Source organism: Anomaloglossus baeobatrachus, chromosome 8 (assembly GCF_048569485.1).
Source record: "Anomaloglossus baeobatrachus isolate aAnoBae1 chromosome 8, aAnoBae1.hap1, whole genome shotgun sequence".
NCBI classification, from domain to species: domain Eukaryota; kingdom Metazoa; phylum Chordata; class Amphibia; order Anura; family Aromobatidae; genus Anomaloglossus; species Anomaloglossus baeobatrachus.
The window spans coordinates 229,588-252,269 of record NC_134360.1 but is presented as its reverse complement, the minus strand read 5'-3'; the positions used below and the strand labels follow the sequence as shown (position 1 = coordinate 252,269).

Sequence of the window (22,682 nt, the reverse complement as noted above, 5' to 3'; positions counted from 1 at the left end):
TTGTAGATCTTCTAAAGGGAGATTGTCAGATGTAGAAGCTCGTGAGACCGCAGGTGTTTTTAATTTCTTTGCGGGTGCCAAATCCTCAGCCCCGCTCGAGTCAGAGTCTGTGGTCCAGGCATTTTTCTTGGCGGTTTTAGATGTATGTTTTTTCTGGTATCTCTGAAAAAACCTTCTATTCCCAGGTGTAGAAGACTTCTTCCAGGAAAAAATCTGGTTGTTTTCGTAGTCTAACTTGTCTCTGATAAATTTTTCTTTTTTATTTTCTTTTATCAAAGTTTGGTATGGTAAAAGTTTTTTATCTAATCTTGATAGGAAAGTATTCCATGCTTCTTTTGAGATGCGACTTTCCATTTCTTGTCTCAATTTTAATAATTCATTAGTGATTTTTAGATGTTCCTCTTGATTTTTTTTGAGTACAATGTCCAGAAAGCGCAATGAGCATTCTTGCTGTATATTGTCCCATTCTTTTTTAAAAGATAAATCATCTTGGTAGAAAGATATATTTTTTGAGATGCGTAGACCTCTAGGGACTCGTCCACTATCTTGATAAGATTTAAGTGACTGTACTGTCCAAAATAAGCTGGTCTCCTTTTCGGCCAAATTAAAGATTTTAAGCTCTAAACTCTTAGTGCCCATGATTTCTATGTTCACTTTATCATTACAGCTGGTAAAAAAAAAAAATCAAAATCAATCCCTGTCCCACAGGAGGTGATATGCACCGTTCTTTACTTAGAAAGGAATCGAGATTGATTATAGACTTAAATGCTCTCGGTCCCCTTGGCCTGAACGACAAAAATGACTTGTCAGTGTTCCTATAATGCTGGTTTTTTCCTATAAGCCTGTTTTTTATAGTATTTTCTGAGATGTCCTTGGTTAGACTATAATGAACATTATATTTAATTTTTTTTCTCTAACTATACCCATATATGTTACGATTATTTATAATCCATTTCGGAATTTGATATGTAATAAGTTTCTATGTGAATTTGATATATGTACAGCTGGTATATGTTTTTAATTTGCACTTTACTCACGCAAGGATGCTGCACCCAATTCACCTGTTATTTAAGGGTGGATGCAGCACCTTTGCATGCACTGGACCCGTAGAAGCAAGTTCACTTGCGAAACGGCTGCCGTCGTCCGACGTGGCACACCCTCATCCTCCCTCACTACCTGTACCCCTGATGTGATCGTGGAATAAAAAGAAAAATATTTTATTCGACCTTTGGAGTGCGACCTTTCATCTCTTCATTGTGGATCATATATATATATACAGTTAGGTCCAGAAATATTTGGACAGTGACACAAGTTTTGTTATTTTAGCTGTTTACAAAAACATGGTCAGAAATACAATTATATATATAATATGGGCTGAAAGTGCACACTCCCAGCTGCAATATGAGAGTTTTCACATCCAAATCGGAGAAAGGGTTTAGGAATCATAGCTCTGTAATGCATAGCCTCCTCTTTTTCAAGGGACCAAAAGTAATTGTAAAAGGGACTCTAAGGGCTGCAATTAACTCTGAAGGCGTCTCCCTCGTTAACCTGTAATCAATGAAGTAGTTAAAAGGTCTGGGGTTGATTACAGGTGTGTGGTTTTGCATTTGGAAGCTGTTGCTGTGACCAGACAACATGCGGTCTAAGGAACTCTCAATTGAGGTGAAGCAGAACATCCTGAGGCTGAAAAAAAAGAAAAAATCCATCAGAGAGATAGCAGACATGCTTGGAGTAGCAAAATCAACAGTCGGGTACATTCTGAGAAAAAAGGAATTGACTGGTGAGCTTGGGAACTAAAAAAGGCCTGGGCGTCCACGGATGACAACAGTGGTGGATGATCGCCGCATACTTTCTTTGGTGAAGAAGAACCCGTTCACAACATCAACTGAAGTCCAGAACACTCTCAGTGAAGTAGGTGTATCTGTCTCTAAGTCAACAGTAAAGAGAAGACTCCATGAAAGTAAATACAAAGGGTTCACATCTAGATGCAAACCATTCATCAATTCCAAAAATAGACAGGCCAGAGTAAAGGTCCGGTCACACTAAACAACTTACCAGCGATCCCAACAACGATAGGGATCGCTGGTAAGTTGCTAGGAGGTTGCTGGTGAGATGTCACACTGCGACGCTCCAGCGATCCCACCAGCAACCTGACCTGGCAGGGATCGCTGGAGCGTGGCTACACGAGTTGCTGGTGAGCTCACCAGCAACCAGTGACCAGCCCCCAGCGCTGCGTGGAAGATGCTGCGCTTGGTAACTAAGGTAAATATCGGGTAACCAACCCGATATTTACCTTGGTTACCAGCTCACGCAGCTACACGTGCAGAGAGCAGGGAGCAGCGCACACTGAGTGCTGGCTCCCTGCTCTCCTAGTACAGCACACATGGGGTTAATTACCCGATGTGTACTGCAGCGACATGTGCACAGAGCAGGGAGCAGCGCACACTGCTTAGCGCTGGCTCCCTGCTCTCCTAGTTACAGCACACATCGGGTTAATTACCCGATGTGTGCTGCAGCTACATGTGCACAGAGCAGGGAGCAGCGCACAATGCTTAGTGCTGGCTCCCTGCTCTCCTAGTTACAGCACACATGGGGTTAATTAACCCGATGTGTCCTGCAGCTACATGTGCACAGAGCAGGAGCCGGCACTGACAGTGAGAGCGACGGAGGCTGGTATCAAAGGTAAATATCGGGTAACCAAGGACAGGGCTTCTTGGTTACCCGATGTTTACATTGGTTACCAGCCTCCGCAGAAGCCGGCTCCCTGCTCACTGCACATTCAGTTGTTGCTGTCTCGCTGTCACCCACAGCGATCTGTGCTTCACAGCGGGACAGCAACAACTAAAAAATGGCCCAGGACATTCAGCAACAACCAACGACCTCACAGCAGGGGCCAGGTTGTTGCTGGATGTCACACACAGCAACATCGCTAGTAACGTCACAAAAGTTGTTCGTTAGCAGCGATGTTGCTAGCGATGTTGCTTAGTGTGACGGGGCCTTTAAATTTGCTGAAAAACACCTCATGAAGCCAGCTCAGTTCTGGAAAAGTATTCTATGGACAGATGAGACAAAGATCAACCTGTACCAGAATGATGGGAAGAAAAAAGTTTGGAGAAGAAAGGGAACGGCACATGATCCAAGGCACACCACATCCTCTGTAAAACATGGTGGAGGCAACGTGATGGCATGGGCATGCATGGCTTTCAATGGCACTGGGTCACTTTTGTTTATTGATGACATAACAGCAGACAAGAGTAGCCGGATGAATTCTGAAGTGTACCGGGATATACTTTCAGCCCAGATTCAGCCAAATGCCGCAAAGTTGATTGGACGGCGCTTCATAGTACAGATGGACAATGACCCCAAGCATACAGCCAAAGCTACCCAGGAGTTCATGAGTGCAAAAAAGTGGAACATTCTGCAATGGCCAAGTCAATCACCAGATCTTAACCCAATTGAGCATGCATTTCACTTGCTCAAATCCAGACTTAAGACGGAAAGACCCACAAACAAGCAAGACCTGAAGGCTGCGGCTGTAAAGGCCTGGCAAAGCATTAAGAAGGAGGAAACCCAGCGTTTGGTGATGTCCATGGGTTCCAGACTTAAGGCAGTGATTGCCTCCATAATTATAATAAAATAAAAATATTTTGTTTGGGTTTGGTTTATTTGTCCAATTACTTTTGACCTCCTAAAATGTGGAGTGTTTGTAAAGAAATGTGTACAATTCCTACAATTTCTATCAGATATTTTTGTTCAAACCTTCAAATTAAACGTTACAATCTGCACTTGAATTCTGTTGTAGAGGTTTCATTTCAAATCCAATGTGGTGGCATGCAGAGCCCAACTCGCGAAAATTGTGTCACTGTCCAAATATTTCTGGACCTAACTGTACATCACTACACCCCTATATACTACACCTGTAAAACTACATTCCCATATGCTATATCACTACACCCCAAATATTAGTGAACAGTTACCCCGCCACCCGTTGTCCCCTCAGGTTACTAGTCACCACTCACCTCTCCCTCCTTAGGCACGTCCGTACGGGCCCCCGCCGAGATGCTTCTTCTGTTGTACGGGCCCCTGCTGCTGCTTCTCTCCGTACAGGCCCCGGCTGCTGCAGCTTCTTCTCCTGCCGGGCGGGTACTTTTCAAATGACACACACGCGCACCGCACTGACGACATCAGGGCGCACGTGTGTGTCATAGAGAAAGGTGCTGGGCAGGGAACAGAGGAGAGATTCCTGTGTTCCGCTGCCTACACTGTGCGGATCTGCAGGATCGCTCCCTGCCCGGCACGCAGCATGTGATGAGGGCGATCTGACAAGGGACTTCTCCGGAGCCTGGAGCTCCAGGCAACAGGTCAGATTGCCCTCATCACTGACCGGCCAGCAAGGACGCCCTGAACCAGGCGGGCCGGTTACAAACGGTAGGCGGGCCGGATGTGGCCCACGGGCAGCCCCTTGCCCAGGTCTGATCTAATAGACTTTCCTAACCTCCAACTACTACCTCCATCCTCCCTACAACCCTCCAATCCCCGATTCTGTACACCTAGGGGCAACGGAATCGGACCAGGCCACCCCGTGACGACGCAGAGGATCTGCATCCTTGGTCTGGCATTAGGGTCTGAGTAGGTTAAAACACCTGCCCCATGGGGAGCCACACATGTTCTATCCATATTTTTGCATAGAATACTGTACGTACACATTACAGGTTATGGGGCTTTAAGCCTATGTTCATGTGTGCCGCCCCCGTGCCAGCAGCCGGTCGCTGCTCGGGCCTGGACATTCAGGGGTGGTGGCTCGAGGGTCTCCGGACCCGGGGGTCTCGCGGACACGCCGAATAAATGGGGGGACGTAGATGTACGGGCTAGGCCATAGTAAGTTCGTGACGCCACCGCTGCTGGTACGGGGCATCCGGGGGAGATGTTGTGCAGCAAGTTGTTAACCCTCTGTGGACAGGGATGGTGGCCCCGGGACCCGGTTGGTGCGTGCAGGGGATGGCGACCGCAGGGGGGTTCTGGTGTACTCACAGTTAGTAAAACACACAAGTCTCTGGTAAACCAAGGTGGCGGTGGACGGTGCCGCGGCCGGTTACGTTCGGGATCCACCACCCAGCTGGTGGTCCTTTTCCTGCACTGTTGTGTAAGGTGGACTTTCCCAGTATAAAACTCAGGAGTCTGCTCCCGGCTGGATGTGGCCTAAGGAGCTGTGCCCGCAGACGCTGGCCCGTGGGATCTATGGGCCCTGGCGGTGACCTCTTATCCCTAATCGGTGGGCTGCTGTCTTCTATTATAGACTTTGGGTGGGACAGGACCTCTAGACCTGGCCTCAATTGGTTAATTAACCAGTTCCACTTGTTTCTGGTTCCTGGCTTCAGGGTCCGAGTACCCCCCTTTGCGCTACGGTTTCCGGGTCGGTTCTCCGTGTCGGTACCGGCGGGCTACTACCCTGGCCCGGTCCACCTCGGTTCCACCGAGCCGTCTTCCCGTCTCCTGCTGACGGAGACCACCGTCTGCCTCCAACCCTGGTACCTCTCAGCCAGCTTCAGGCCTGACACACAGGCCTGTCCTCCACTCCACTCCAAACTGAACTCCACTAAAGGCCCCGTCACACTAAGCAACATCGCTAGCAACATCGCTGCTAACGAACAACTTTTGTGACGTTGCTAGCGATGTTGCTGTGTGTGACATCCAGCAACAACCTGGCCCCTGCTGTGAGGTCGTTGGTTGTTGCTGAATGTCCTGGGCCATTTTTTAGTTGTTGCTGTCCTGCTGTGAAGCACAGATCGCTGTGTGTGACCGCGAGACAGCAACAACTAATGTGCAGGCAGCAGGAGCCGGCTTCTGCGGAGGCTGGTAACCAATGTAAACATCGGGTAACCAAGAAGCCCTGTCCTTGGTTACCCGATATTTACCTTTGTTACCAGCCTCAGCCGCTCTCACTGTCAGTGCCGGCTCCTGCTCTGTGCACATGTAGCTGCAGGACACATCGGGTTAATTAACCCGATGTGTGCTGTAGCTAGGAGAGCAAGGAGCCAGCGCTAAGCATTGTGCGCTGCTCCCTGCTCTGTGCACATTTAGCTGCAGCACACATCAGGTAATTAACCCCATGTGTGCTGTAACTAGGAGAGCAGGGAGCCAGCGCTCAGTGTGCGCTGCTCCCTGCTCTCTGCACGTGTGGCTGGACACTGGTTGCTGGTGAGCTCACCAGCAACTCGTGTAGCCACGCTCCAGCGATCCCTGCCAGGTCAGGTTGCTGGTGGGATCGCTGGAGCGTCGGGGTGTGACATCTCACCAGCAACCTCCTAGCAACTTAACAGCGATCCCTATCGTTGTTGGGATCGCTGGTAAGTTGCTTAGTGTGACTGGACCTTTTAGAACTACTGTTTTTCCCGCCCCGGGCTGCCAAGACCCCTGGGTGGGCGTGTCCCAACCGCCTGGTCACGCCCACTGGTGTCTATCTTTCCCTAAGGGGGGGTGACTAGGGTTTACTGGTTGGCTGTGTTATGCGGGGGCCTAGCTGTGACTACATGGTTTTGCCAGGGCGCCACACATGCACTTCTGTAGACTGAGTATCATAAAAATAAGAAATCTTTTTTTTTTTTCCCGAGGCACAGATCAATCTCGTATTTGTGCAAAGCTGCCAAAAGTGAAGACACCAAAACTGGCAATGTTTTTTGCACAACTTTTCATTGCATAAAAAATTAGTGACTTTTCAAAGTGCTTTAGGTTATGTGCGCATGTAGTGTTTTTGTTAGCGTTTCTGCAGTGCTTTAACCCCTTCAGCCCTCGGGCACTTTCCGTTTTTGCGTTTTTGTTTTTTGCTCCTTTTCTTCCGAGAGCCGTAACTTTTTTATTGTTCCGTCAATCTTGCCATATGAGGGCTTTTTTTTTGCGGGACGAGTTGTACTTTTAAATGAAACCATTGGTTTTACCATATAGTGTACTGGAAAACAGCAAAAAAATTCCAAGTGTGGAAAAACTGCAAAAAAGTGTGATCGCACAATAGTTTTTGGGATGTTTTATTAACCGTGTTCACTATATGGTAAAACTGATGTATCTATGTGATGCCTCAGGTCGGTGCGAGTTTGTAGATACCAAACATGTATAGGTTTACTTGTTTCTAAGGGGTTAAAAAAAACCACAAGTTTGTCCAATAAAAGTGGTGCACGTTTTGCGCCATTTTCCGAAACACGTAGCGTTCTCATTTTTCGGGATCTATGGCTCAGTGATGGCTTATTTTTTGCGTCTCGAGCTAACATTTTAATGGTACCATTTTTGCGCAGATGCTACGTTTTGATCGCCTGTTATTGCATTTTGCGTAAAACATGCGGCGACCAAAAAACCTAATTTTGGCGTTTGGAATTTTTTTGCCACTACGCCGTTTACCAATCAGATTAATCGATTTTATATTTTGATAGATCGGGCATTTCTGAACGCGGCAATACCAAATATGTGTATATTTGTTTATTTTTGAACCCTTTAATTTTTAATGGGGTGAAAGGAGGGTGATTTGAACTTTTAGTTTTTTGGGTTTTTTTATTATTTTTTAAAACTTTTTTTCACTTTTTTTTTTATTTTACTAGTCCCCCTAGGGGGCTATAGCGATCAGCAATCCGATCGCTCTTATTTATCTGCTGATCACAGCTATACAGCTGTAAACAGCAGATACAGTCACTTCCTGTTTCATTTGGCTCCAGGCCAGGTGAAAACGAAAGTGAAACTTCGTAGCTGCAGGCGTCATCACATGACCCTGTGCTACGATGGCAACCACCGAAAGTCACGTGATCACTCACGTGACTTCCAGTGGGGGCGGCGGTTAGTAAAAAACATGGCCGCGCGCATATAGGTCTTGCTGCCAGACTTTGGCAGCAAAATTTAAGGGGTTAAATGTTGCGAGAGGAAGCGATTCCACTCGCAACATGCAGGCCCACGTGTCAGCTGTTGAAAACAGCTGATATGTGTGCCGACCGCCACCGCCTGCCCGCGGCAGGGGGCGGGGCTTAAGGGGCGTAATGGGACACGATCCATGACGGATAGATCCGTCCAAGGTCGTGAAGGGGTTAAGCTGCAACGTCACATTGTCAAAATGTATGCGTTCTGCTTTCCAAGCAAAGTCTATGGGAATCATGCTAAAACTGTACGCACGATGCTTTTTTGAACGCAGTGTTTTGAGAGTAAAAAATTTGACAAAATCTCTGCGTTTAAAAAAGCAACATGTCCCTTATTTTATGCGCTTTGGATGCTACTCCCACTCTGTCTATGGGAGAGGCAGCATCCTGAGCGCATGAAATCAGCATCGATTCTGCATGCATGGGTACGAGAACGTCTAAGGGCTCATGCGCACAAAACTGCTGAATATTCTGCAGCGATTTGACAGCACATATGCACTGCACAAAAAAAAGCGACAAAAAAAAAGTAACAAAAACTGCAGCTGGGGTTTTTTAGGCATTTTTTCAGTCGTTTCATCTGGGGGTTGTGCATAGTCTTCACTGGTGGCGTTTGTTTGAGCTTTTTAATGTGAAGAAGCAAGCAGTTCCCATGTTCCCTCTGAAGAACAGTCAGGTGACTTCTATTAATTGGCTTGAATCTTTTGAAGCCTGAAGAATCTTAAAGAAGCTCAAAACTAAACTTTTGAGCAGCAATTCATTTTAACATTGCAAGGCATTTGTAGCACCCACGGGGCAAGGGGTTAACCTTTCTTGTCACCGGGTCGGTGATGTCGGGTCTGGGAATGTCACGGGTGGCCCTGCCCGACTTCGTGGCCCCCAGGGCGTACAATAAAAGGGAAGAGGATGATGGAATAATAATTTGTCTCGTGACGCCACCTGTGGTACACGGCCAGGGATTAGCCGCCGCTGCGGGTAATGACCTCCAGAGCTGGAGGTGTCACAGCAAGGATGGTTCTGCTCCCCACAGGTGGAGTGGGCCCCGGGGAGGATGATGAAGGTGGTAGTGGTGAACGGTGGTGCCAAAGCGCACGGCGATGGCGACGGCAATAAGAGGCTGAGACAGCTGCTGTGGTTCCAGGTCTTTTTACATAGTTACATAGGTTGAAAAAAGACCTAAGTCTAGTTCAACCTTCCTCCACCAACTCTAACCCTAACCCAGTGCTGCCTTCAGGGTACTGATCTATGCCGTCATGGGCCCCAGCCGATCCCGGGTAAGTCAAAGGTCAGAACTGGTGCAATAGTCTGTGTGCCCTTCCTTCTTGCGCTGGAAAGTGTGGATCCCCGTGACTTGAAGTGCTTGGGGACCCCGGTTTAGTGTCACAGTTCCTGTCCCATGTGCAGGCAGCACAAGCCTTCTTGGTGCCTGACCGTGATCATGACTCCGGGCTCTCTGTTGCTACTGTGCTCTGGGATCCTGTGGTGGCCAGAGGGACATGAAATCCCTTTGTCCGGCAGATTCTGGTGGCGCAACCTGAAGTATGCACCAGCCTAGGGCTCTGCACCCTGAACAGCGCCGGTTCCAAGGGAGCAATAAAGCTCTCCCCTCGGCAACCATGTTCCTCTTACGTCCCTACCGGTAATCCAGCTACTTCACTAGTCATCTCTTGCTCCTTCCAGTCGGGCCGGGCCTAACATGGGAAGCTCTGAAGCACTCTCCCCTGCGACCGTGTTGTTCTGTATCCCAGGCCATTCTGAGGTAAACACGTGTGTGTTCTCTCTCTTCCCTCTGCTGCCCCCACCTTCCTGATGATTCGCTGGGGAAGTCCTGTTGTTATGGTGACCACCTTAGTCCAGTTCCAGTGGCTAGCTGCAAAGCTGTGTGTTGTGTAATGCTTACTCACTTCCTGGCTGTGTTGTGTAAGTGAAAACCAGTGGTTAACCTCTTCCTTATCTGGGATGAGTACTGCACCTTGAGATGCAATACCCTGTAGCGACTGAAGCCTCACAGGTGTTACACATACATTCCTTCTTTTTAGCATTTATTAAGCACTTTCCCAGGTGGGTTTTGGAGCGGATCTGCCTGAAACAGGCATTGTTTAAGCATAGCTTTTTATTTTTTCACTTCTTTTATTCTTCTATCAATTTTTTAAAACAAACTGGAAACCGGTCTAGTTCATTATGCATAATTAAGAATTAGCCAGTCAGAAGCCTAGTAAAGTTGGGTGGCAATCCCTCGGGAGGCAAAGAGACTAAGAAAGTGGTGGATCCTTGTGCAGCAACAATATAAAAATATATAGGCCTGTGGCTCTCCATAAAGTACTTGCTTTATGTCTTTCTAGAAACTGATCGTTAAAGGGAAGGTGTCGCACTTTTTTATTTTTGTACTAATAATAGTGATTATGAAATTAAGTACTGTATTTTTAATACAAGATTGAATTCACTGTTTATTTAGTTTTTATTTAATTCTAGTTTTACTGCAACATTTTGGGCTGCCATCTTGGAGTTGCTGTGTGTAACGACAGTTACTCACCTCAAATACGGCAGCCCCTGTAAACAGAAGACAGTTGTCGGGCTGCGACCCTATCTCCTGCAATGTATCTGGTTCCTGCTGTGATTTGGACAAGCCCCCTGGGCTGTCCAGATTACAGCAGAGGGATCACCGCCATCTTTGTGGAGCTCACAGCGTATGGTGTGTGCTGCACTTTCACCCTGTCACCCACCGGGATGTGTGAGTACCGGTGCCGGGCCGCTGCCGCTACCCTCCCCCCTCCGCTGCTGCTACCCTCTGTCCCCCCTCCGTTGCCACTATCCCCTCCTCCCCGCCGCCGCTCCCCCCACTCTCATGTGCTCACCTCGGGCCTCCGCTCCTCAGCTCAGCGGAGCGCGGTATACACGGGCGTGTGTGCGGCAGAGCATTGCGGGCGGGCATGCACGCGGCAGAGATTTGTGGGTGTGTGTGCGGCAGAGCATTGCTGATACGGGGCATGCAGAGCGCTATGTGGGGAGTACTCTGCAGCTGTCCTTGGTAACACTTTAGACATTAGGATCACTTTGCGGTCACCAACAAAATGGCTCCACACTGTGATCATAAACTATTTTCTTTTATCCTTTTGGAATCACCCAGATTGGGAGGGGGAGGTGACATCACACACAGGAGAGCAGACTCCACCCACTTTTACTGCAGTTGTAATGTGAGCTAGTTCTACAGTATTCTACAGTAGGATTTCAACAGCTGCTCGCCTTAGTGTTTATGAGGGGAAATATCAAACTTGCTTAATTAAAAACAAATAATAATATTTAAATAAAACATTAATACTTTACATTTTCAGTTATTGAATTTTTTTTTTTTTGGCGACACCTTCCCTTTAATTAGGTGCTAAGTTTATCATCTCACACCTTTGCCATGGAATTTAATGGATTGTAACTTAAGAAGCTGCTTACAAGGTGAGATTGGTGCCTCCTACTTGGCCTATGTACAGAGGTGTAACTTGATGCTTATGGACTCCAATGCAGAGTCTCCAACAGGGATCTGAACTATCGCGGGTCTTTAATAGAATAGGCCTTCTCATATTGGCCCAGGGAACTATTTGTCCCCACTCAGTCTCTAAAGTCAGGTGCAAATGTAACCCCTGCCCATGAGCATATGCACAGTTTGCACATCTAGTATGTCCGACCCTGTTCGGAGGTTATTGTTCCAATGTTCCCTAACCATGAGTCCTTCGCCTCTCGTTCAGAGGCCGGCAGTGCGCTCTCAGAGGACGGCAGTGCGCTCTCAGAGGACGGCAGTGCGCTCTCGCAGGAAGGCAGTGCGCTCTCGCAGGAAGGCAGTGCGCTCTCGCAGGGCGGCAGTGCGCTCTCGCAGGGCGGCAGTGCGCTCTCGCAGGACGGCAGTGCGCTCTCGCAGGACGGCAGTGCGCTCTCGCAGGGCGGCAGTGCGCTCTCGCAGGGCGGCAGTGCGCTCTCGCAGGGCGGCAGTGCGCTCTCGCAGGACGGCAGTGCGCTCTCGCAGGAAGGCAGTGCGCTCTCGCAGGACGGCAGTGCGCTCTCGCAGGACGGCAGTGCGCTCTCGCAGGACGGCAGTGCGCTCTCGCAGGAAGGCAGTGCGCTCTCGCAGGACGGCAGTGCGCTCTCGCAGGACGGCAGTGCGCTCTCGCAGGAAGGCAGTGCGCTCTCGCAGGACGGCAGTGCGCTCTCGCAGGACGGCAGTGCGCTCTCGCAGGAAGGCAGTGCGCTCTCGCAGGAAGGCAGTGCGCTCTCGCAGGACGGCAGTGCGCTCTCGCAGGAAGGCAGTGCGCTCTCGCAGGAAGGCAGTGCGCTCTCGCAGGACGGCAGTGCGCTCTCGCAGGACGGCAGTGCGCTCTCGCAGGACGGCAGTGCGCTCTCGCAGGAAGGCAGTGCGCTCTCGCAGGACGGCAGTGCGCTCTCGCAGGAAGGCAGTGCGCTCTCGCAGGAAGGCAGTGCGCTCTCGCAGGACGGCAGTGCGCTCTCGCAGGGCGGCAGTGCGCTCTCGCAGGGCGGCAGTGCGCTCTCGCAGGGCGGCAGTGCGCTCTCGCAGGGCGGCAGTGCGCTCTCGCAGGACGGCAGTGCGCTCTCGCAGGACGGCAGTGCGCTCTCGCAGGAAGGCAGTGCGCTCTCGCAGGGCGGCAGTGCGCTCTCGCAGGACGGCAGTGCGCTCTCGCAGGGCGGCAGTGCGCTCTCGCAGGGCGGCAGTGCGCTCTCGCAGGGCGGCAGTGCGCTCTCGCAGGAAGGCAGTGCGCTCTCGCAGGGCGGCAGTGCGCTCTCGCAGGGCGGCAGTGCGCTCTCGCAGGGCGGCAGTGCGCTCTCGCAGGGCGGCAGTGCGCTCTCGCAGGGCGGCAGTGCGCTCTCGCAGGACGGCAGTGCGCTCTCGCAGGAAGGCAGTGCGCTCTCGCAGGAAGGCAGTGCGCTCTCGCAGGACGGCAGTGCGCTCTCGCAGGGCGGCAGTGCGCTCTCGCAGGGCGGCAGTGCGCTCTCGCAGGGCGGCAGTGCGCTCTCGCAGGACGGCAGTGCGCTCTCGCAGGACGGCAGTGCGCTCTCGCAGGAAGGCAGTGCGCTCTCGCAGGAAGGCAGTGCGCTCTCGCAGGGCGGCAGTGCGCTCTCGCAGGGCGGCAGTGCGCTCTCGCAGGGCGGCAGTGCGCTCTCGCAGGGCGGCAGTGCGCTCTCGCAGGGCGGCAGTGCGCTCTCGCAGGGCGGCAGTGCGCTCTCAGAGGACACAAACCTCTCACATTGCCTTCAGCTCAGGTTCTTGCTTATGTATTGTGTAGCAGATTCTCATGACGTCACAATGACGAGGGCATAACCCAGCCTTCTCCGTGATGTAACCTGTTGGAGGAGGAAACCAGTCCCACGGAAGGAAACAACATGTGAGTAACCAGAGTGGGGGGAGATGTGTTACATGGAGGGCAAGCAGGCGGCTGTCAGTGTATAGACAGGATGGGAGGGACGCCAGCTGCCTGGGTATATATAGGAAGGCAGGGGCTGCATGCAGAGACTGGGGGAGAGGTTTGCAAATGTCTAGCATCTGGTTATACAGTATGGTAAGATTTCTGGATTCTCTGTGCTTAGTAATTAAGACAATTGGTGAATTTGCTGGTCAATAAATACAAGCATTCAGGCCTGCTAGACATTATATAAGAAGGGGATGTGGTATACTGGAGTACAGAGATGGCTATGGCCCCCAGCACTGTGTATACACAATAAGGCTATGTGCGCACGTTGCGTACAAGCCCTGCAGAAATTTCTGCTGCGATCTGAAGAGCACATGTGCGCGCTGCAGAAATGTCCGTAGTGAGCGCCGATTCCATGCGCTCTGCCTGCAGCTCCTGCCATAGACAGAGCAGGAGCTGCCGGCAAAGCGCAGGAAAGAAGTGACATGTCACTTCTTTTTGCGCAGCGCTTCGGCAGTAGCCGAAGCGCTGCGCTCTTAAACGCCACGTGCGCACGGCCCCTGCACAATCTCCATAGACTGTGCAGGGGACGCAGGACGCATGCAGTTACGCTGCGCTACAAAGCGCAGCGTAACTGCATGTTTTTACGCGACGTGCGCACATAGCCTAAGGCTATGTGCACACGTTGCGTATTGTCATGCTGAAAATTCTGCAGCGATTTGGCAGCGCATGTGCATTTCAAAACTCAGCCGATACGATGCATTATGGATGTATTGTAACTGCCGAATTGATGTAGAATTCATGCGCTCTGGATGCTGCGTCTCCCATATACAGAGTGGGAAGCGCACAAAACGAATGCAGGAATTCGGCAACAAATTTCAGCATGCAAATCGCTGCATTCTAAAATGCAACGTGCGCATGGAATTTGCAGAATTTACACAGACTTTGTAGGGGACGCATAATGCATGCGTTTACACTGCAGTGCAAAGCGCTGTGTAAACGCATGGAAATACACAACGTGTGAACATAGCCTAAAGCGGGCTTTACACGCTACGATATATCTAACGAGATGTCGGCGGGTTCACGTCGTAAGTGGCGCACATCCGGCATCGTTCGTGATATCGTAGTGTGTGACAGCTATGAACGAGCAGAAATACTCACCTTCTCGTTCATCGCTGACACGTTGCTCATTTTCAAAAAATCGCACGTCCTGTTGTTCATTGTTCCCGAGGCAGCACACGTTGCTCCGTGTGACACCCCAGGAACGATGAACACAGCTTACCTGCGTCTCGCCGGCAATGCGGAAGGAAGGAGGTGGGCGGGATGTTTACGTCCCGCACATCTCCGCTTCTATTGGCTGGCCGCTGTGTGACGTCGCTGTGACGCCGAACGTCCCTCCCCCTTCAGGAAGTGGATGTTCGCCGCCCACAGCGAGGTCGTTTGGAAGGTAAGTACGGGGGGTTACAACATTGTGCAACACAGGCAAGAAATTGCCCGTGCCGCACAAACGATGGGGGCGGGTGCGATCGCAGGAGAAATCGACACATGTAAAGCAACCTTAAGACTTCATTAAAATGTCTGTGTTTTTCATGGATCGGTCACCCATGGGTGTGTGACGCCCTAGCAGCAGTCGGACTGCTCGGCAGACACTTTGATGAAAAACAAAAAGGTTTTTTACGGGGGAGAATATTTGTGACGCCACCTGCGGTGTGCGGTAATAAGGAATACCGCCGCTGCTGTATGGGAGTGCCGGGGCTGATGGTGTTGGGGCAGCCTGGTGGTGATTCCCTCCGCAGGTAGGGGCCCCGGGACTCAGGGTAGGGAATAGGTAGGAACAGCCTATATTGATATAGGGCCGGCAGGGCGCTGGGGAGCCAGGGTACTCACTCAGGTGTGATGACGCATTCAGTGGACACAGACTCTGAGGTAAACAAAGTCTCTTGGTACTGCTGCACTCGGTGACTGCACGTGCGGTGGTCCCTTTCAGTGATTCTGTGGTGGACTGGAGCCTTCCTCCATACACTGTATACTGTGTGTGTCCCTGGCCCCGTTGGCTTGAAACCTTCGGGTCCCGTCCCTCTTTTTAATTGGGACCTGCTCTTAGCAGCTGGCACGTGGGATTTTCTGTGACTGCTCTGTGTGGGAAGTCCTATCCCTCCGCTGTGCTGACGCCGCTAATCTCTGAGCCGTCAAGTACAGGCCACTGTCTGCGACCCAGCCAGGCTCTCCTCAGGGAGCTCTTAATCCCCAGGTCCTCTCTCTTTTTCAGTTACTACCAACTGTCTAACTGACTCCTCCCACCAGCCTGTCTGACTCATAGGTGGGCGGTTCCTTTCCCAGCTGGAACCACGCCCCTGGTGTGCCTGACAAGTGTAGTGTTTGGGTGACTAGGATTTGTGCTGTTAGTACAGAATCACTGTTGCGGACCCCGGAACCAAGGAGGGTGGGCCCTGCACCAAGGATAGAGAATAGTGCAGTTCCCTGTGACACCCTGGACTAGTCCAGGGGCGTCACATTCCCCCTTGGTTAAACGTAGCTCGTCCCCGAGCTACAGTGCACCCAGAGTGTTTATTTTTATCTGCAAAAAGTGAACATTTTAATAAGAAAAACATATCTATCCATCCCACGCAGGGGAGGCACTTGAACCCAACGTTTCACTTTCCCAATCCTTCATCCCACCCCCAAAGTTCCAAAAGGAGGCAAGCCACCGCTCCTGTTGGTGGCCAGACCTGGGCCATATGTCTCCCAGGTCTCTCCTCCACCTGTGTCTTCTCCTGTAGGTGGGGATGCAGTCCGTGGCTATGAATGGGAAATAACCATTTACAATAGCACCAGTTCGTGCTGGCTACCACCAGTCCTGTAGCCAAAGGTCCATTTTCAATAAAACTTATCATTGGTCGTCAATCAGGTCATGAATCCAGGTAATTAAAATAAAATCAACATTCTTCTTATCAACACTCTATATCAACATGTCTTACATGACTATCTTTAGCATGGAAAATAGTAGAATTAAAAGCATGGAAAATACTAAACATTTTTAAATTTACTCTATATTTAGACTATTTACATTAGGGTAGAGTAGCCGGGTTCCGCTACCATTCCTCATCTCTGAACCTATGTGGGGGCTGACCAAAGTTCACACGGGTGGACCTTCTCAGCTCCTGGCTTCCCTCTAACCCTTGTACTGTGGTGTTTGCTACTACCTGTTCCCCACTACTGGTGCTAGGTGTTGTAGGTGGTAATCTACGTGTTCGTGGTGCTGGTATGGGTACTTCTCTAGGTGCAATGATTTCAGGCCTCCTTGGATCTGGTTCTTCCGCGGGTTGCGGGAATGTGAGTACAGGCACAATCACTGCTCCATTGTACATAGGCCAATCTTCCGGGAAGTCACCTAGGATGGTGTGGATCACTCTCTTCTTTTTCTCAGTCACTTGAGGTTGGGGCTGTTCTTCCTTCTGGATGTTCAGGGGTTCAGGGCACTTTTTCAAGTGGTCACGGGAAATTACAGCTGTGGTTCTTCCTTGGTCCTTGCTGACAAGACAGGTCTTCTGGTTGTTGAAATTGGAAGGCTGGACCACATATGGCTCTCTTTCCCACTGGTCGTCCAGTTTATGCATCTTTCTTTTTCTTTTTAAGACCACTTCTCCTGGTGAAAATGGAGGGGCTTGGGCTTGCTTGTTAAAGCTTCTTTCTTGCTTTTCCCTACTTTGGTCCAGATTCTCCTCGACATACTCTTGAATTTGCCTGTATTGAGCTCTATGCTTGGTATCCCAATCTGCATTTGGGGAATAAACTTCAGGCATCTCAACTTCCATCTCCAGATCCACTGGCAGTCTCCCAGGTCTAGCCCTCATGAGATAAGCGGGTGTGCATTTAGTGGAACTCACAGGAATACTATTGTACATGTCCACAAGATCTGGCAATTTTTCAGGCCACTCGTTCCGCTCCTCAAGGGGTAGAGTTTTCAGCAGGTTGATGACTACATAGTTCATCTTCTCACACATCCCATTTGTTTGTGCGTGGTAGGGGGCAGTGCGTATCTTCTTAAACCCATACAATTTACAAAATTCCTGGAAGATTTCTGCTTCAAAAGCGGGACCTTGATCTGTTAGGACGTGATCTGGGTAACCGTGGGGTCTGCAGAAATGTGCCTGGAAAGCCTTCGCCGCAGTGCTGGCAGTTAGATCTTTGACAGGTACCACCACCAGGAATCTTGAATAGTGATCTACTATGGTGAGTGCATAGGTGTACCCATTCCTGCTTGGTGTGAGCTTGACGTGGTCTAAGGCAACGAGTTCTAGAGGCTGGGTAGTTACTATTGGTTGCAATGGCGCTCGCTGACTGGTGCTATCTTTTCTCCTTAATGTACATGGACCACAGTTCCTGCACCAAGCTTCTATGGTATCTCTCATCCCAGTCCAATAAAAGCGACTTCTCAGCAACATTTCCAACTTCTTCCAACCAAAGTGCCCAGCTCTATCATGATAGGCCTCCAACACCACTGGTGCATATGCTGTGGGTATTACTATCTGGCATATTCTCTCATGCGTTTTTGGATTAATGAGACTTCTGCACAACTTGCCTCCATGGAAACACAGACGACTTCTTTCTTTCCACAATTTCTTAGCTTCTTCTGGAGCATCTGGTTCAAGGTGTGAATCAGCCTCGGATATCAATGCCTTTATCAATCTGATTGCAGGGTCATTATCTTGGGCTTCTTGCCAACCATGGTGGGGCAATGGGTTGAAGGTCGCCTCTTGCTGATCACTATAATATCGGGGTTTCACTCTATCAGTAGGGCGATGGAAAGCAGGTATCTCAATCTCCTCCAGGTCATCTTCATGCCTCCCATCATCACACAACTGGGGCATCCTGGACAACGCATCAGCGTTAGCGTTCTTGCGACCAGCCCTGTACTTTATAGTGAAATCGTAATTTGCCAGTCGTGCTACCCACCGCTGCTCCAAAGCTCCAAGCTTCGCCGTGTCCAGGTGTGTCAACGGGTTATTGTCTGTATATACGGTGAATTTTGCAGAAGCCAGGTAATGCTTAAACTTCTCTGTCACTGCCCAAACAAGTGCTAAGAACTCCAGCTTGAAAGAACTATAGTTCTCAGGATTTCTTTCTGTTGGACGGAGTTTCCTGCTGGCGTATGCAATCACCTTTTCCTTGCCATCCTGTACCTGGGATAGAACAGCTCCCAGCCCCACGTTGCTGGCATCAGTGTACAGCACAAATGGGAGGTTATAGTCAGGATATGCCAGAATCTCATCTCCTGTCAAAGCTGACTTCATCCACTTGAAGGACTTCTCCTGCTCCTCACCCCATGTGAATGGAGAGCCAGAAGTCTTGCCGTGCTTTCTTTGTCCGACTAGGAGATCTTGTAAGGGGGATGTCATATTGGTATAGCCTTTCACGAACCTCCGGTAGTACCCCATCAATCCCAGGAATTGGCGCACCTCTTTGATGTTCTGAGGCCTGGGCCAGTTCTGGATAGCTGTGATTTTCTCAGGGTCCGGAGCCACACCTTCGGCACTTACCACATGCCCCAGGTATTGGACTTTGGGCTTCAGCAGGTGACATTTGGAGGGTTTTAGTTTTCATCCCGTACCTGGAAAGGGCTTCAAATACTTCTGCCAGATGTCCCAGATGCTCCTCATAGGTCTTGGAATATACAATTACGTCGTCCAGGTACAGCAGGACAGTCTCGAAGTTGCAATGGCCTAAACAGCTCTCCATGAGTCGTTGAAACGTACCAGGTGCATTGCACAGCCCGAATGGCATGCTGTTAAATTCACATAATCCCATCGGGGTGGCAAAGGCGGTCTTCTCGCGATCCTCCTCAGCAACGGACACTTGCCAATAACCACTAGTGAGGTCAAGGGTAGAGAAGTAATTTGCAGATCTTAATGCAGTCAAGGACTCTTCAATTCTGGGCAGTGGATAGGCATCCTTATGTGTGATGTTGTTAATTCTCCTATAGTCCACGCACATCCTCATAGTGCCGTCTTTCTTCTTCACTAGGACTAGCGGGGCTGCCCAGGGGCTGCAACTATCACGGATGACCCCAGCCTCCTTCATACTTCTCAGCATGTCTTTGGCACACTGGTAGTGAGCAGGTGGTATGGGCCTATACCTTTCCTTTATAGGTGGATGAATGCCTGTGGGTATATGATGCTGAACCCCTTTCACCCTCCCAAAGTCTAATGGGTGTTTACTAAACACTTGCTCATACTCCTGAACCACCCTGTAGACCCCTTGTTTTTGATGTAGTGGAGTGGAGTCAGTACCTACATGTAACTCTTGACACCACTGTTCTTGCTGAATCTGGGAACTGTCTGTGGCTGACTGATCTGTGTAATACTTATTATATGTTCTGAGGATTTCGATAGCGTAGGGCAATGATCAGCAGAGACGAGTCTTTGATACAAGATGTTTTATAATCTGTAACCACGGTAGATAACAACGGAACAAACACAGCAATACAAATACACACAATACCTTCCCGAAACGGAGCGGAGGGAATTCCCGGGGCCACGCACCGGACTCCCCCAGGGAGACCACCAGAGCGAACCCCTATACAGGGACTGTCCGGCAATCACCCCGGAAGGCCTAAATGCGCAGCAGCCGGGACACAAGGGGCAAGCGGTAAAAGTCCAGGAGTGTCCGTACGGGATGATTGTCCAGAGTGGTTACGAACCAGAGAGAACCGGGCAGAGTGCTGACCGAAGATGGCAGACGGAATCCGGGCACAGCTTGAGAAACCGGGTAAGGTCCAGAGTCGGTCGGTCGGTAGTCTTTAGGAGGATCCAAAAGCAATCAGGATTAGCAGCAGCAAAGCAGGAGCACACAGCAAGCAGTATACTCAGGCACTGGACCGGGCTGAGAGGCGGCCTTTTAAGCAGCTGGACAGGAAGTAGGGCAACAGAACCTTAAACTCCCATGTTAACTGAGGGCAAGCTCATTCAAAAGAGAACTGGAAAACCTGGAAACCTGACAATCTGGTGTGGCTGAGGACTTTACTGTCTGGATGAAATTCTCACTCACAGTGTACAATTTGGCTATGGTAGCATACCTGGGCAGTCTAACCTCTTCCTCCCCGCAATTCAACACTCGCACGGGCACTCTCCCCTTACGGACATCGACTACCCCTCTGGCTGTCAGTACTGTAGACCAGTGCTCTGAAGGCAGGGCCTCTACCACTGCCTGGTAATTCTGTCCACGGGAGCCTACAGCTGCCCTGCACCATATCATCATCTCACTCCGTGGGGGCACTACCACAGGAGCTGCATCCATTACCCGTACACCGCCAATTTCCCCACCAGACAAATTTACCTGTTGCCTCTGCTGGAGGTCTCGAATCTCTCTTTGCAGGACCCTCTGGCGTCCCGTTCCTGCAGTTTCAGAGAGCTGTTGGAGAAGAAACAATACTTCCCCCATACAATTCTCAATAACATTAGTCCCCAAAATCATCTTAGGGTTCCGGTCACTAGGGTCATTCTGCACTACTATGAGTCCTTGGCGTGCTAACTCCACCCTGCCCACCTTGATGGTTACCTCCTTGAACCCGAGTTGTGTTACTGGTAAACCATTTACAGCATAAATGGTGAGGTCATTGTCCGGTGGGGCGAGTTCCTCAGTTGACCAGAATTTGGTATACAGTACTTGGGGTATAGTTGTTACCTGGGAGCCGGTATCAAGAAGTGCTGAAGTCGGAATCCCATCCAAGGTGATGGAAACGATGGTCCTTCCTCCAACATACCGCTCCCGCCAGTCTGCTGGGCCTTGTTGATTTAGTCCTGGGGAGTGGCCCTTGGCCCCAGGGGTGGCCCGTTTAAAGGACAATAACGGGCGTAGTGACCAGTCTTGTTGCACCTATAACAAACAAGGTTTTCATACCGGTCACGGTTCCTTCCTCTGTATGTCGAGGTCCTCCCTCTCATCCAAGGGACGTCATCTGGGCAGTTAGCAAGCTGGATCTTCTCCGCCGGCTTGGTCTTGGGCTTGAGCTGCATTGCCTCTAGGATCCTTGCAACATCACTGCTCAGCTGCTGCACCTGTAAAGACAAATCACTGGTATCGCCTGCAGGCGCTGCTGGGGTCTTTGGCTCTGGCAGTGCTCTAACAGGAGGTGGCACATGTAGAGGAGAAGTGCCGGCTTGCCAGGACGTAGCAGGAGAATCAGTTGGCTCTAGGGTTTGCAAAGCCTTGATGGCTCGGTCTTTTAAAACAGCAAAGTCCATTGCAGGATATTCCAGAGTCCACAGCCGTAGCTGCTTGCGGTCCTCCACTGACCCCAGGCCTTGCAGAAACTGTTCAACAAGCACCTTGTTTCCTTCAGCTTCACTGATGGGAATGGTTAGTTTGAGAGTCCGTAGCGCTGATTGCAGCCTCAGAGCATAGTCTCTAATGCTTTCTTGTGGGCGCTGCTTGCAGTTGTAAAACTTTATCCGGAGTTCTGCCTCAGTGCGGTTTTCAAAGGAAAGTCGCAGACGTTCAAAAATGGCAGTTACCGAGGCCCGGTCCTGATCTGTCCAGGTCTCCGCCTCCAGCTCTGCGGCGCCTGATAACTGGCCGAGTAGTACAGACGCTTGCTGCCGGTCATTCATCCCAAACATATCCAGGAGTGTGCGGATTTTTCTTTTGAATCCTTGCAGTGTCAGGGGAACCATCATATTGTGGTAGCCAGGTAGCGCCTGGCACATACGGTAAACTCATTGGCATTATCTGCGCGGTCGCTCGTGCGTCCATGTCACCTTGATCTTGAGGGGGAACTGCCGCTGCGCTCGCTTCACCCGGCGCCGACATCTTTCTATGCCCCCTTGGTTTTCAGCAGCAAGATGGCGGCAACTGAATTTTTTTTTTTTTTATTCACTTTGGGCTCAACAGTTTTGGAGAAGGCGCACGTCACCCAGGTTAGTGGGTCCAGTCCAATCCTGTTCGTGACGCCAAAAATCAATGTGTGACGCCCTAGCAGCAGTCGGACTGCTCGGCAGACACTTTGATGAAAAACAAAAAGGTTTTTTACGGGGGAGAATATTTGTGACGCCACCTGCGGTGTGCGGTAATAAGGAATACCGCCGCTGCTGTATGGGAGTGCCGGGGCTGATGGTGTTGGGGCAGCCTGGTGGTGATTCCCTCCGCAGGTAGGGGCCCCGGGACTCAGGGTAGGGAATAGGTAGGAACAGCCTATATTGATATAGGGCCGGCAGGGCGCTGGGGAGCCAGGGTACTCACTCAGGTGTGATGACGCATTCAGTGGACACAGACTCTGAGGTAAACAAAGTCTCTTGGTACTGCTGCACTCGGTGACTGCACGTGCGGTGGTCCCTTTCAGTGATTCTGTGGTGGACTGGAGCCTTCCTCCATACACTGTATACTGTGT

At 50.4% G+C, this 22,682-nt stretch overlaps 1 protein-coding gene across 2 annotated transcripts in view; it reads left to right on the top strand.

Moving 5' to 3' along the window:
- Positions 1 to 13,121: 13,121 nt before the first annotated feature.
- HDAC11 (histone deacetylase 11) overlaps positions 13,122 to 22,682 on the top strand; it is a 209,595-nt gene continuing 200,034 nt past the window's right edge. Inside the window, exon 1 of one of the 2 annotated variants that reach the window (XM_075320631.1) lies at positions 13,122 to 13,273. In XM_075320631.1, the coding sequence (XP_075176746.1) occupies positions 13,272 to 13,273 (2 nt within the window). In that variant the 5' untranslated portion in view covers positions 13,122 to 13,271. The remainder of the gene's footprint in view (positions 13,274 to 22,682) is intronic. The other variant, XM_075320630.1, reaches the window with a different exon arrangement.